At 39.7% G+C, this 16,231-nt stretch overlaps 1 protein-coding gene across 1 annotated transcript in view; it reads left to right on the forward strand.

Annotated features, from left to right (window-relative positions):
• The window catches only part of PRG4 (proteoglycan 4), a 73,153-nt gene extending 59,183 nt beyond the window's left edge, over positions 1-13,970 (forward strand). The window contains 8 exon segments of the mRNA XM_075832489.1: positions 4,519-4,677; positions 4,816-5,547; positions 7,169-7,249; positions 7,972-8,108; positions 10,033-10,189; positions 12,709-12,894; positions 13,562-13,687; positions 13,870-13,970. Of these exon segments, the coding sequence (XP_075688604.1) occupies positions 4,519-4,677; positions 4,816-5,547; positions 7,169-7,249; positions 7,972-8,108; positions 10,033-10,189; positions 12,709-12,894; positions 13,562-13,687; positions 13,870-13,970 (1,679 nt within the window).
• Positions 13,971-16,231: the final 2,261 nt, after the last annotated feature.

Genomic DNA, 16,231 nt, shown 5'->3' on the forward strand with positions numbered 1-16,231 from the left:
CATTTCAGAAAATGATATCTACTGAAAACGGAAAATCCACTTCTGTAGGACCAAGCTCCACCAACATACTTTACAAGGCCACTAAACCTGCTGACAGTGAACATTTCTTTAGTACAACAGTGCTAGACGAAGTGTATAGAACTGACCATTTCCATACCTTAGCTGAGACACAAAATGTACAACGAGGTTTGACTGAAGGTTCACATGATTTACCGCCTGCTACCACTGATGCAAAAGCAGCAAATTCACCTGGTTTTGAGTTATCTACAGAATATGCCACTAAGCGACTGCTGGTCTCTGCTAGTGCATCTCATACTACCCCTGTCACACACCTCAGTGATAAGTCTCCATCAGCTCATTCGGGAGTTACAACAGATATCAGTTCTGAAACCTCTTCACGGGCAAGATTGAAAGACCGCATAACGCCTACAGAAATGAAAGCAAATAGTATTTTAAGTGCATTGGTAACAATAGAACCAAGTGAAGACCCAAAAACTGAAACAGATAAAAGTACTCATAGAGAGGAAAAAATAAGCAGGCCAGACACAATGGATACTGTAGAAACATTTCCAACTGGGCGACCAACGTTTGCTGAATCTCAAAACGTTCTTGAAAAGCAAAATGCGTCACAGATAATAGGAGAAACATTACCTGACACTAGAAAGTCATTGACTACCACTGCTGATATCAACAGGAATTCAGCAGCATCAACAGTTGATATAATATTCACAGAGTCTAAAAGCCCCAGCAAGACCACAGCAGAAAACAATGATATTACTGCCGCGAGCTCAGCGCAATCCAGATCAATAACTCAGACAACACAAATACCAACAGACAGGGAACGACATTCAACATTCGAGACATTGAGGGAAAGACAAACATCATTTCATACAACATTCCTGCAGACACAAACTGTAGGAACAGATCTTACTAAGGGAACGGTCAATGACATCGATAAAACTGTAGGAACAGATCTTACTAAGGGAACGGTCAATGACATCGATAAAACTGTAGGAACAGATCTTACTAAGGGAACGGTCAATGACATCGATAAAACTGTAGGTCCAACAGAGGTTAAAACAAGCTCTAACATGGTCATAACGGAAAATATAAGGCAGAGCAAGTCAGTAACTGAGGCAGCTAGTTTGAGTCAAACTGTAAGCATGCCAACAACATCACATATGCCAACTGTAGGTAAACACTTAACGGAAGCTATTACAAGTCATGTAGGAATGCTTCCCACTACCACTGACGTGATGAAAGCGATAGAGTCTACAGAGAGAACAGGCACCGAAAAATTACTAACACCTCTTGTACCAGACGTTCTTCAAAATGCTTTATCAACTCTGGCTAGTGATGTTTCTGACATTGAGGATCTTAAGATGACAACAAATTCTATTAAAATAACTACTGAACCACAAACTGGAGAAAATACAAACAAGATTCCTAGTCCAACAAATATAAATAATACAGATTTCATTAGTGAAAAGACAATAAGTTACACAACAACTGACACCACATCTGCAGAAACTGGAAAAAGTAAAGCTCAATTACACAGCACTCCTCGGCCCATAGCATTCAGTACACCAATCGAAGAAGCTGTTGAAAACAGACATAAAATTAGTACACGTTCCCCAAATGTCACAATATCTAAAGATGTCACATCTTCACTAGATGTGAGTCCTACAGGGACCATACACAAGACCACAGACGCTCTGGAAGGGACTCCATTAATTGGCACAGCAAACACAGAAAAGTTCACCACACAAAATGAATTATCCTTACCTATAAGTGTAGAAGTAAGAGAAGCTACACAGTCAACAGAAGACCACACAATACCTACCAAAACGACAGAAGCGTTGTCTGTAGATCATATAACAACTTTACATTTTATTGACAAAGGCTCTGATGAAAAGACAAGCACTTCCATGCCCTCAACTATAGAACGAGATCAGTTGTCAACTGTTGGGACCAAAGAACCCTTCTCGATAGAGAGAACTGATCTTACACATACATCTAAAGGAAATATAATAACATCTAACACAGTACAAACAATAACATTGCAGACCACAGACGTCACTAGACAACAAAACACAGATAACATACAGTCAACTTTACTACCCAGCCAAATAACTGCAATAGAAGTATCCACAACCGCAGAAAATATAGAAATAGGAAAAGAAACTACAGCAACAAGTCAGAGTAGCCATTATTTATCGTCCAGTGGGCGAGCGCTTCTTCCTACTACAGCTACGACAAACACTTATAATATGTACAGCATGACAGTTACATCTCATGCAGAAGTTTCCGTTTCTGGAAGTGAGGAAACAAATCAAAGGCAGACAGAGGGAATATATGATACCTCCCAAATGTCAAAAACACCACATGTTACAATGAAGATGGAAAGTTTAGCCGGCACCACCCTGCAATCTCCACTATTGTCAGATACTACAGAGCGCCCTCATGCTAACTCTATACACTCTATTTCATTACCATATGATTTAAAAACAGATCCGTTATCAACAGTAGTTACAGTAGCAGGAGAATTTGAGAAGTCTACAGAATCACTTTCTAATGATATGGATCATGGTACTACAAACGTTTTTAATACAAAAAATCCCAATGAGACAGGGCACGAGAAACCAACAATAAGTGCACAAACTGTAAAAGACTCGACATCTATCCCATTAACAGGAATTACAGATAACTTACTTCATTTAGCTTCATCAGACAAACCAACACTATCAGATGCCACAGAATTCCAAAAGACAGATGTGTCACCCACAAATTCAGAAATTATTATTATTAAGCCTCTTAACGAAACATTTTCAAGCGAAACGCCAGGTGATGGAATAACACCCAGTGTAACAATTTCAGCGACGCTTAATCTAGAAAAACTAAGTCTCACAGATCAGTCCATAAAAATCACATCAAACAATGTAGAAGAGCAACCTACTGTTACCCAAGTGGTTCAATTTAATGAAGCAACTAGCACAAGGTTACCATCTGATGAAATAATTCATACTGAAACGGTCACCAATAGGTTTGACAACATTGTCACTAAAAATACCGGATTAAGTGAGATCCCAACAGTTACAGAACCAGACAGAAATGATGCGTCATATAAAACAACACATCAAGCAGCTGCTGAAAACACACAAAAAACACTAAACGTATTTTCCGTGAAAACAACATTATTTCCTACTGTAAGACCCATTGAAGACCTGTTGAAAACTTCTGACAGTACAACATTGATAACAGTAACCACTCTTGCCTCTAAAGAAACTAACACAAATAGCATATCCAATTCTTCTCGACTTCTTAAAACAACACAAAAATATAATTCAACACTTCCAGTGACTGTATCAAATGATATAGTTCATACAACACTACGGCCACACTATCAGGGTCAGGTCAGCACAGAGCAGCCTGAGGGAACATCTTTCCCCATAGATGTAAGCGCCAATGTCACATTGGTTAGTAAAATAACCGGAGTTGCAGGAAGCACTATTAATCCTACTGTACCCATTGTGTCAAATGAGGAACCTAGGCCAACCCATGTTGGAACTAACACCGTAGCAGTAGGTACTGAGGAAGTGCCATTAAGTAAAGAACCAATATCAACAATTTCTGAAGTTCCCATAGTTTCTATAACTAGTGATGGCAGCATTACATTTGATAACAAAGAAAAAACTATCACAGTTACCCAAGACACTCAGGAAACAAGCCCAGTATCAATAATATTTTTGTCAGGAACAAGCAACCATCCATTCGTATCAAAGGAAAATACTATAAAGACTGAGTTTGTTACGGGGGATATCAATGCAGTACAACTGAAAACCGGCATCACCACAATAGTTGCACAAGAACCCATTGTCACTACTGAGGGTGCTAATGGTTTACTTACCACTGTGTTGGATAAAGATTCCAATGCGGACCAGACAAATGCAGTGACAAGGAGAGCAGAAGGAACTTCGATGATGACAATTGAGAACCCTAAACCTATGACAACACAGCTCGGCAGCCAGGGAGATACAGTCACCCACTCCACTTCTACAATAGTAGACATTACAACATCCACTGTTGTTACAACTAACAGGGATACACCAACTTCCACATCTTTTAAATTGTTAGACAAATATTACACAATTGGAGGAACTGCAGATTCTTCTAGAGCCGAGACTGTATCTATTATGGATACCACTAGAGCTCAAGATTTACATACAGGGGAAATAAACACTGAAAGTGAACAACGAACCCGTGAATCTATTGAAGCATTTTCAGTTACTATAAAGGACCACTCACTGAGTACCGTTCTTGACATAGATACTAACAGAATTAAGGCTACCAATGGGCCAACAACACCTCACAGCACTGTAAGTCCAAAGTATTCCCCACTACCTCATACCGAAAACAAAAAACATGAATTTGAAGGAAGTAGTACCAGTAGGCAAGATTTAGGTGGTAGTACTGACCAAAATGTCCCCAATTTACATGAACCTTCTTTTAATTTTACAGTGAGCACATTGAAAACTCCACAGGATCAAAGCACAACAGATTCTAGTGATATAACCCATACATCAGTCTCTAGAATATTGCAGGAAACAACAAATACCCTGTCCATTAATAGTGAACCTGTGGACACAACAATACAAACACTTCCTATCACTGATAATGGTAAATATATCACTTCTAAAAGGGCAACTAGTACATGGCACAATGCAAATAACCCTTCTGAATTTACCGATAACCCACTTGACCAAAGCACTAGCTATTTCATGACAAATACTAATACGATGCCTTTCTCTACCACAGCTACTACTCAGAAAAGCGAACAAGCACAAACCAAGGAAACAATAACCCAAAATGATATCACAGTGATTACAGAATCAACCACAAGGCATTCTGATCACACTATTTCATCAAAAACCACCACAGAGGGGCCAAGTGCTCAACCACAGCAAACACTGACAACTGAGCAATCGGAAGAGGAGCCCGAGGTCTCTACAATAATGAGCAATGGTATACAGAAGCCAACTCCAACCAAAAGCGTTGTTTTTGAAACAACTCAACCTACAGATACAGATGACACTGAGATGTCCACCAAGTCCATGCTTCCAGCAAAAACGCCAAAGCCAATCAGGCCAGTGGAACCCGAAGAAATGGAGAATACTAAAACCGTAAAACCTCCTACAACTGACCCATATCAAGTTTGCGATTTGCTTAAGGATGAAGCCATTAAATTGAGAATATCAGATGATGACCTACAACATATCATTGAAATATGTACTGAGATGCAGCAAAAGTATCCACTTGTAAGTACATCATCTCCAGACGTAAAGCCGGATATTACAGATGATAGAAGTATTCCCTCCAGCTACCCACATCTGATAACACCTAACTGGAATCCACAACCAGGAACAAGAATCATTCAGATTGTGGAGGAAATATATCGGAGGATGAATAGTTCCCCAGAAGTATATGCCTTCACTATACACAAGCCATCAAAATGGTTATTGCTGCTTAATAAAATTAGAAGCTCAAATGGTAAGTACAATCTGACATTATTATCTTCCTTTTTTTTTTTTTAATATTTCAATTTTTTTCACTCCATATATTCATTATATTCTTCGCCATACTGGTATAAGGCTCTGTTTGCACAAGCTTCCCTTTATGACTGTTCTGACCGCTGTGTTGGATCCATTGTCAAACGGAAACTCGTGTACCCCAATGGACACCATTGACTTTAACAGGGTCCGTCTGGGTCCTGTTATTTTTAATGGCAAGTCTAGCATTGCAAACTGCTCTATTCTTGCAATCAGAAATACTGGAAGGGTGGACAGAGCCACCAATGAAGGCTCTCAATGCAAATGTAAACAGAGCCCAAGACTATTCCAAAATGTATCGTTCCTCGTCCTTCTGAATTACTCTGGATTCCGTACATCTTTCCGTCACTTAAGATATGTAGAGATTAATGCACTGTTTTTCTAGGGCTATATTTCCTGCTAGTACTGCCTAAGCATTGTGGATACGCTCTAAATGAAAAACTGTGCCCACAACGTGAATATTTGTTATTATTACCTTCTCCATTGATTAGGAAATATCCCTATACTATAAACTGTTCCCACTGTGTGTACACTATACATACAGCTATGTTTACATGGTTATAGATGGAACTAAGGAGTATCAGGTATTTATATATCACTAAGCAAATGGCAACAGTTATAGCCGAGTCCAATGGCAGAGAACAAGTGTACAGTAGGTCTAAATACCATGGAATTATATTATATTTGATCTCTTTGTGCAAGAAAGTAGTAAATATGGCTGATCAATTATTTTAATAAATGGAGGAAGCATATTCTACCTGAACAGGGCTTGCGTCAGCACCCAGCAAGGTCAAGGGATCCCTCCATATTTCATTTCTACTTAGTCTCTACTTTAAAGATGAACCTTTAGACCTCAGGACCTGCCGTATGGGAGGCGGAAACACGAACAGTAACCCACAGGCTGCACAGTTGTTTTTGGGAATTCTCTGTCTTAAATTCTTAACCCTTTGCCTAACCCTTTCCCGCCGCAGCCATTTTTTGGATTTTCTCTGTAGTTTTTTCCTCCCCAGATTCCAAAAGCCATAACTTCTTTTATTTTTCCATCAATATTGCCATATGAGGGATTGTTTTTTGTGGGACGAGTTGTAGATTTTCACGACACCATTTATTGTACCATATAACGTAGTGGGAAACTGGAAAAAAATTATTTGTGGGATGGAATAGGAAAAAAAAACAACGATTCCTCAATCTTTTGGTGGGATTTGTTTTTATGGAATTAATTATGTGGTAAAAATGGCATGTTAACTTTATTCTGCAGGTCAATACGATTACGGCGATACCAAATTTATATACTTTTTTATGTTTTACTACTTTTACAATGTGAATAATTATTTTTTTTGTGTTTTTAACGTTTTTTTCTTGTCCCCCTAGGGGACTTGAACCCGCAATCGTTTGCATGATATACTGCAGTACTAATGTATTGCAGTATATCGTTATACTGACAGTCTCCCATGAAGCCCTGCCAGAGGGCCTTTATTCTCTTGTTCTGCTCCCCTAGCGGAAGAAAGGGAAAAAATAATACAATATTTATTTCTAGCAAATATGTATATGTTTAACTCTAGACCCACAGAAGAATTTATGCAGTGGGCAGCCAATAGATGGGATGACTACTCTACAGAATGGATCCATGGTGGCGTTTCGAGGTAAGTCAATTGATTTTACTTAAATCCCTTGCAAATCTCTTGATTCATATTTTATCTACTCTGTCGATAGAAGTTTTACAAGACAAAAAAAGTTAAAAATATGTATTTCAAATACTAGTTGCTACAAGCCTATTGTTCCAAGTTGTGAAATATCAAGATAATAGCTCCCATTGCTCTATTTTTCTTCTACAACTTTGTGCAGCTTTAGGCCACATGCACGCAAATCCATAGTGTAGGGGCTTATTCAGATGAACGTTGAAATCATTCGTGACAGCGTTTTTTTTAACGGCAGTCACACGGCTGCATGTATTTCTATGGGGCTATTCACATGGCTGTTATTTTAACGGACCGTGTAAACGGCCCGTGAAAAAATAGGACATGTCCTATTTTTTTCATTTTCATGGATCCCTCAATAGACTCAAGTCGTGGAAACGGGTCCCGCACGAGTGCAAAATGGCGGTGAAAAATAGATGTTCTTCACAGCCGATTTTACACACGTTCATCTGAATAAGCCCTTATACTGTACCGGCAAAGTAAATGAGACTACTGTGGTGCGGATGTCAATTTATCTTGCGTTTCCATCTCCGAATTGTACGTGTCCAGTGTTCTCTATGTACGCCACTGTGCATTCACATATACCGTAAGTAACTGGATTTCGTATAAGCTCCCTTATGTCTTTTTGTGCTAAAGAATTCTTTATAAAAAATGATGATTAATTTTAGGTAACTACTTTTGGATGCTAAATCAAGGAGGTGTGATGGGAAGCCCACGCAAAATTACTGAAGTTTGGGGTATTCCATCTCCAGTTGACACAGTATTTACCAGATGTAATTGTGGTGGCAAAACCTTCTTTTTCAAGGTAAGAAATGATGACGTTCACTCTGTATATGTTATGAGTGCCTTGATGCCTTTCCAGTATTGTGAAATATGTTGTTTTATTCTAATCATTGGCTAGAAGGTAAAATCTGGCACCTCAATAATTTACTTCAACTTCAATTTTTTGGACATTTTTTCGTTTGTTATATGGGATAGAATTAATCTTTTATTGCTACCTAGAGACTGTCTACTGTTGACAGATCTCATTATGTCTATTCCTATTCTAAGTATGGCTTGAGTGAATATAGAGAAAAGTCCAGCTCTTTAACACATAAATACTTGATATTATTGAACATACGAACACCAAAATATTAAATGGCTTTTGCTGAATACTGATTAGGTATGCCATAAATAAATGATCAGGGATGGTTAAAGCGTACGACTGGTTCCATTTCTCCCACTCATTACAATAGAGATTGCACATGTGCAGCCTCCTATGTTCCAGCTACAAGGGACACCCATCTCCGGATCAATGGGGCTCCCAGCGGTCCCACATTTATGGGATGTCTGGTCAATATGCTATAGTTGTCTATACTATAAAAAATTTATGATGTATTAAAAGTGTGTATTATGTTGCCATTGTGCACTCAAAGTACTAAACTAAGAGAAAGAATAAAAAATCCGCCAGCAGCAGCATGTGGTTATAGAAAGCAACATATTTTATTTCACGTCAGAGCAGGTACACTTTCTTTTTTATTTTGGAATGAAAAAAATAACTCCCGAATAAACAGGTTAAATAAATAAAACCGCCATGGACAGAAGCTTGCTTGAGCCATTTCACTCTGATGTACTGAGTGTTTGCTAGCTCACCCAGACACCGAAACAGAGCGAGGCATCCAGGGAAGAAAGGCGCTTGCTCCCCTGCTCAGATACCTAGGGAAAAGATTTTGCTCACTTGTCCAGACAACCAGGCCAGGGACAGGCGCATGCTCATTAATTTCCTTCTTCCGCCTGATGGAGCAGCACGGACATGCGCGACCACCGCACCATTCAAAATCTTCCTCAATATGATCGTGCAGTGAAGAGGAACGGTCGGACCCCGTTCTAGTGATCGTGGGGGTCCCAGTGGTGGGTGCCCCAAGCGATCATAGATTTATCACCTATCCAGTGGATAAGCAATAAATGTTCTTAGTGGGGAAAACCCCTTTAAAAGTAAGTGGTGGTTGCTCTATGATGCATGGCTGTAGGTACTATATATCTAGACAAAGTATTGCACTCTCTGGCAGAGGCAAAACTTGAAGCTCCTGACCCTGAATACAAAATCTAATAGCCCCCTCCCCCACCTAACATGCACCATTTATAATACTGGTGTATTCTTATAAGACAGATGGGCTTTGGGAGCCCCCCAGTCACCAGGGCCCGCGTGCGACCGCTACATCTGCACCCCCGATGGTTACGCCCCTGCTCTCTTGGTACTGTTTTGTACTATATGAACAAAGTATGGCACTCTGAACACTGTTTAATACTGTATAGTCATTGTGTGACATATGTGGGCACAGAATGACACTAAGTAGGCACCATTTGGCGTGGTGACAGCACTCTATAAACAATATGTGCACCATTAACTGTACAGCACTATTCATCCATGGAGTGCATGTCAGAATGAGAGTATATTCACTTATAAATAAGGGTGCTACTAGATTTGGGACAAAGTATGACAGATTTGCTGCAGCTCACTAAACCTTCACCACATTGATGTCCTTCTTTGCTCTCTCTGAAACTTGGAAGTTATGATGTATCTATAAAATAAATAGTTGTAGTGCAGATATATATATATATATATATATATATATATATATATAGCTAGTTATGGCTACAGTAATAGTGAAAATATACATTGCCAGTGTGCATTCAGTACGGCAAGGCAGGATACATTCTTACATGTTTATGCTCCTCTGTTATGATAGGGTCCTAATTATTGGCGTTTTACCAATGATGTAATGGATCAAGGCTATCCAAAGGAAATTATAAAAGGGTTTGGTGGACTCAGAGGTACAGTGACTACTGTACTGCCCGTCGCTGGATATAGAACAAGGCCAGAGTCTGTCTATTTTTTCAGACCAAGTAAGTAGAATACATACTTGCATAAATGTCCCACTTTCTGGTCAGTCAAGCACACGTGCAGAACAGGCATTGTAATTAACAGATCGATTTTATCCTTCTTTATCTTGCAGATTGATCTATTATGTAGGGTGAGCTTCTCAATTTGTAGATTTAGACAGTAATTACATTCTAATTAGCGCTTTACTACTCCAACAAAGGCATTTCAGACTTCTTTTGCTCTTAGAGTAATGTAAATGCACAGCATTGTTGTGTTTTAATTTTCAACTGTCCCCACATTAGCAACGAAATTATTTTTTTTATTGTCCTAATGCACCTAAAATGAAAGCGAAATGAAGCAACTTTGCAGTAGGTTTTAATTAAAAAAATCAAAAAAAATCTAGAGCTTCTATACAAACTATATGAATTCATGGTAAGAAACAACAAACTCTGTAAGATCTAATTGTGCAGTCTTACTCCCTTCTATCTGTCCTTTATTTCTTGACACCCTCCCTACCGAACGAACGTATGTTAGTAAAGTAGCGGACAAATTTATGGAAGTATAAATGCAGGCTCAGACTACACAGGGTTTGATTGTTGTCTGTTACCATGGAGACACAGAGGTCTGCATAGTAGCAGGAGAAACAAAATGGTAGGACATTTCCTATGAATTTTTTATGCGCCTGAAATTGCTTGTTTCTTGTCAACAGAACCTTGATATGTCCAACTACACAATCCGAAAATTTACCAGACTGTCATATTAGGCCAAAGATCATACCTTTAACATTTAGCACAATAAAGATAATGCTGAAGTGTAGGGAGGCAGTGGATTTTCGATAAATGTGACAGTTAAGCTGTACTCACATATGCAAATTTCGGTTGCAGAATCTGCACCGAAATTTAGCAACAATGCAAGTAAATGGGGTTTTAACAAACTCCATTCACTCACAGCATAAAAAATCTGCAGCAAATTTTAAGCATGCTGCATATTTTCAAATCCACAGCAAGCCTTCTTTGTTGCGTAAATGCCGTCAATTTTTACTACAGATTTCTTTGCTATGTAAAGAGTGAAATCAACGGCTATTTCCGCACCAAAATTCGCAAAACAACATCAGTATATGTAAGGGCAGATACACACGAACGTTGCGTTTTTGCGCGCGCAAACAACGCTGCGTTTTGCGCGCGCAAAAAACATTTGACAGCTGCGTGTGTCATCCGTGTATGATGCCTGGCTGCGTGATTTTCGCGCATCCGCCATCATAGAGATGAGGCTAGTCGACGCCCGTCACTGTCCAAGGTGCTGAAAGAGCTAACTCTTTCAGCACCCTCGACAGTGAATGCCGAACACAATATCGAAAAACCTGTTGAAAAAAAAGAAAAAGTTCGTACTTACCGAGAACTTCCCGGCCGTTGCCTTGGTGACGCGTCCTTGGTGACGCGTCCTTGGTGACGCGCCTCGCGAAATCGGGCCCCACCTCCCTGGATGACGCGCCAGTCCATGTGACTGCTGCAGCCTGTGCTTGGCCTGTGATTGGCTGCAGCTGTCACTTGGACTGAATTGTCATCCCGGGAGGTCAGACTGGAGGAAGAAGCCGGGATTTATCGGTAAGTCAGAACTTAGTTTTTTTTTTCTACAGGTTCATGTATATTGGAATCGGAAGTCACTGTCCATGGTGCTGAAACAGTTTAACTCTTTCAGCACCATGGACAGTGACTATCTCCTGACGTCGCGTACCGATTATTTTTTTGCCGGGTTCGGCCAAAATTAGTTCGGCCGAACCCGGTGAAGTTTGGTTCGCTTGTCCGGCTTCGCTCATCGCAAAGACACTCCGTTTGGATGTTCGGAAACAGAAAAGCACGTGGTGCTTTTCTGTTTACATTCATCCTTTTGACAGCTAGTGCGCGAATCACGCAGTTCGCACGGAAGTGCTTCCGTGCGGCATGCGTGGTTTTCACGCACCCATTGACTTCAATGGGTGCGTGATGCGCGAAATACGCAGAGTTATTGAACCTGTCGCGCTTTTTGCGCAGCAGACAAACGCTGCGCAAAAAGCACGGACTGTCTGTACTGCCCCATAGACTTGTATTGGTCCATGCGTGCCGCGTGAAAACCACGCGGCCCGCACGGACCGAATACACGCTCGTGTGAATCCCCCCTAACACATTCGGATTTCTTTGCAGATTTTTAAGAAAAGTGGGCAAGGCTTATCGTTAGGGGGCATGGCCACCTATGGCTCAACAAATTTACTATAATTTACGCCAGAAGCTGGCGTAAATTATAGCAGAAATGTAGATTTTCCTTACCGCTGCACAGACAGATGAAAATTTAAATAAGTGTTTTAAGAGACTTCTGCCTCTTAATAAGTTAGTCGCATCTTTGTCATGCAGGCTTCAAAACGCCAGTGTTAGTAAATCTGACCCTTGGTGCCTATTAGACATGTCTTATTCATCATTACAAAGATACTTTTTTTTAAAAATATCACTGTTCGGTGGAATATCATGAATTAATAATCCTGCCTGTATATAATATTACTGTTTTATAGGTGGTACTGTCCAAAAGTACACATTCCGGCAGGAACAAGCCAAAAAATGCACAAAGAAGCAGCGCCCTAGCATACAATACCCTGTTCAATCACAAGATATTCAGACTGTAAAGTATCGTTTTCCACGGGCCGTAGTGAGACATCGGATACAGATACATCGCACTTTCACTAGACAGCAGCCTCTAGGTAATTTGCTTGGATTGTACCAATTTTTGACACATGAATTAGCAATAGCTCTTATACTACTCATTAGTTACACATTTTTGTTCAAAATTGAATGATTTATTTACTTCTTGCTACATTTAGGCTGGATTCACACGAGCATGTTCTGTCCGTAAAGGACGGAACGTATTTCGGCCGCAAGTCCCGGACCAAACACACTGCAGGGAGCCGGGCTCCTAGCATCATAGTTATTTACGACGCTAGGAGTCCCTGCCTCGCTGCGGGACAACTGTCCCGTACTGTAATCGTGTTTTCAGTGCAGGACAGTAGTTCCACGGAAAGGCAGAGACTCCTAGCATTGTACATAACTATGATGATAGGAGCCCGGCTCCCTGCAGTGTGTTCGGTCCGGGACTTGCGGCCGAAATACATTCCGTCCTTCACGGACCGAACATGCTCATGTGAATCCAGCCTTAGATAGGTCATAGTCGAGAACAGTAGACGAGAACAATCATTGCACTTTGGAATATGAAATTGAATTGTATAGAATATGTTATACGAGCCGCCACCTGTGGATAGAAAAACGCACCACAACTAATTGTAAATACATTCTATAACTCATATTGTTCTGCACTATCAGTTATATTCCATTTTATAGTAGGTACTTATAATAGTTTATGTCTATATTTAGGTGTTCTTCATGATCCGACTTCAGTACGTTCAACCTGGAGAGGTGTTCCAAATAACATTATTTCTGCTGTTTCATTGCCAAATTATAAAAAGCCGGACGGATTTGACTATTATGTCTTCACTAAAGGTAATTATAAGATATTTCCACTATGCATTATCTTTGAGAAATATAGTCAGTTTTCAGTAATATTGTCCCCAATTTCTTAATATATCTGTTTAATAATCCAATAGATGGGGGGACTGGCTGGGTGTTTACATGTTTCTACCGTTTAAAGTGCATATACAGTAATGTGTTACTTTTGTTTTCAGACAAATACTACAACATAAATATGTCAAGCAATGTAGCAGTGAAACCCCCTCCTGGCTCTGAGCAGAAAACCTCAAAGGACTGGTACAAGTGCAAAGAATGATGGGACAAGTGAGGCTACGACTATAACAGTCAACGACATTATCAATAAAGGACTTTGCTTTTAATCTGAAAATAATGCAACACTCTGGTCTATGCTGAAAACAAGTATACTATTTATTATACTATTACAAAATATTTCAGTACAACCCGTATTTATTTTTGAATCACCTAATTTACAATAACCGTTATATATTTTTAAGAAATATGTAAAAATCAAACAATTAAAAATTATGTCATTGTAAATTTCCAGATTGTGTACCACCTGTAAAACAAAGATGCAAAAATATACTGTAGTTTCTTCTGCACTCACATTTTAACAGTAAAAAATTATATTAAACCCATGAGTTATTTTTGTGTTATTCTGATGTCAAACTGGAAGGATCTTCATAATCACGGAAAAAGTGTGTCTGGAAACCTCAGGATTTACGTGACGCAATTATCATAGTAGATCACATTGTATTATTTCTGCTAATGTTAACCTATGGATGGCTGCATGTAATCGCATGTGTACATGATTTTTCATACAGCCACAATATGGAGTTGCGAAAAATCCGACAATGTTAGTTTTAGGCAAGCACATGAAATGTCATGTAAACATGGGTTTTTATGCGCCCATCAATACACCGCATTCCAAATTATTATGCAAATGTTATTTTTCGCTGACTTTCCTAAATAGTCGATGCAAATGACAGTCAGTATAATCTTCAAGCCATCAACCGTTGGAGTATAATGCGAATTTTATTGAAGAAATCTCCTAATGATAACAGCTTTTTTTTTTAGAAATAAAAAACTCAAAATCCACGGTTTTAAATTATTATGCACAACTGAAATCAAAACATTTTAAGGGTTGTAAAGAGAACTAAAATGGTAATTTGTTGAATTTGCAGCACCAGGAGGTCATATTTACAGAAATCAAAAGCTCTTTCAATCAAAAAAAACTTAACATGCCAAGTTACATGTTAACATAGGACCCCTTCTTTGATATGACCTTCACAATTCTTGCATCCATTGAATTTGTGAGTATTTGGACAGTTTCTGCTTGAATATCTTTGCAGGATGTCAGAATAGCCTCCCAGAGCTTCTGTTCTGATGTAAACTGCCTCCCACCCTCATAGATATTTTGCTTGAGGATGCTCCAAAGGTTCTCAATAGGGTTGAGGTCAGGGGAACATGGGCGCCACACCATGAGTTTCTCTCCTTTTATGCCCATAGCAACCAATGACACAGAGGTATTCTTTGCAGCATGAGATGGTGCATTGTCATGCATGAAGATAATTTTGCTACAGAAGGCACGGTTCTTATTTTTGTACCACGGAAGAAAGTGGTCAGTCATAAACTCTACGTACTTTGCAGAGGTCATTTTCACACCGTCAGGGCCCCTAAAGGGGCCTACCAGCTCTCTCCCCATGATTCCAGTCCAAAACATGACTCCGCCACCTCCTTACTGACATCGCAGCCTTGTTGGAACATAGTGGCCATTCACCAACCATCCACTACTCTATCCATCTGGACCATCCAGGGTTGCACGGCACTCATCAGTAAACAACACAGTTTGAAAATTAGTCTTCATGTATTTCTGAGCCCACTGCATCCGTTTCTGCTTGTGAGCATTGTTTAGGGGTGGCAGAATAATAGCTTTATGCACACTTGTAAACCTCTGGAGGATCCTACACCTTGAGGTTCGTGGGACTCCAGAGGCACCAACGGCTTCAAATACCTTTGCAATGGCATTTTAGCAGATGCTCTCCTAATCCTATTAATTTGTCTGGCAGAAACCTTCCTCATCATGCCTTTATCTGAACGAACCCGTCTGTGCTCTGAATCAGCCACAAATCTTTTCACAGTACGATGATCACGCTTAAGTTTTCTTGAAATATCCAATGTTTTCATACCTTGTCCAAGGTATTGCACTATTTCACGCTTTTCGGCAGCAGAGAGATCCTTTTTCTTTCCCACATTGCTTGAAACCTGTGGCCTGCTCAATAATGTGGAACGTCCTTCTAAAGTAGTTTTCCTTTGATTGGGCACACCTGGCAAACGAATTATCACAGGTGTCTGAGATTGATTACAATGATCCAAAGAGCCCTAAGACACAATACCATCCATGAGCTTAATTGAAAAACTAATAATTAAATGTTTATGACACTTAAATCCAATGTGCATAATAATTTGGAACACGGTGTAGGTTAACATTAGCAGCATGGGGGGGCATTCTGCTGGCACTATAAATGGAGGAATGTGTGTGTGTGTGTCTCCTATATG

Source organism: Rhinoderma darwinii, chromosome 7 (assembly GCF_050947455.1).
Source record: "Rhinoderma darwinii isolate aRhiDar2 chromosome 7, aRhiDar2.hap1, whole genome shotgun sequence".
In the NCBI taxonomy this organism is placed as follows: Eukaryota; Metazoa; Chordata; class Amphibia; order Anura; family Rhinodermatidae; genus Rhinoderma; species Rhinoderma darwinii.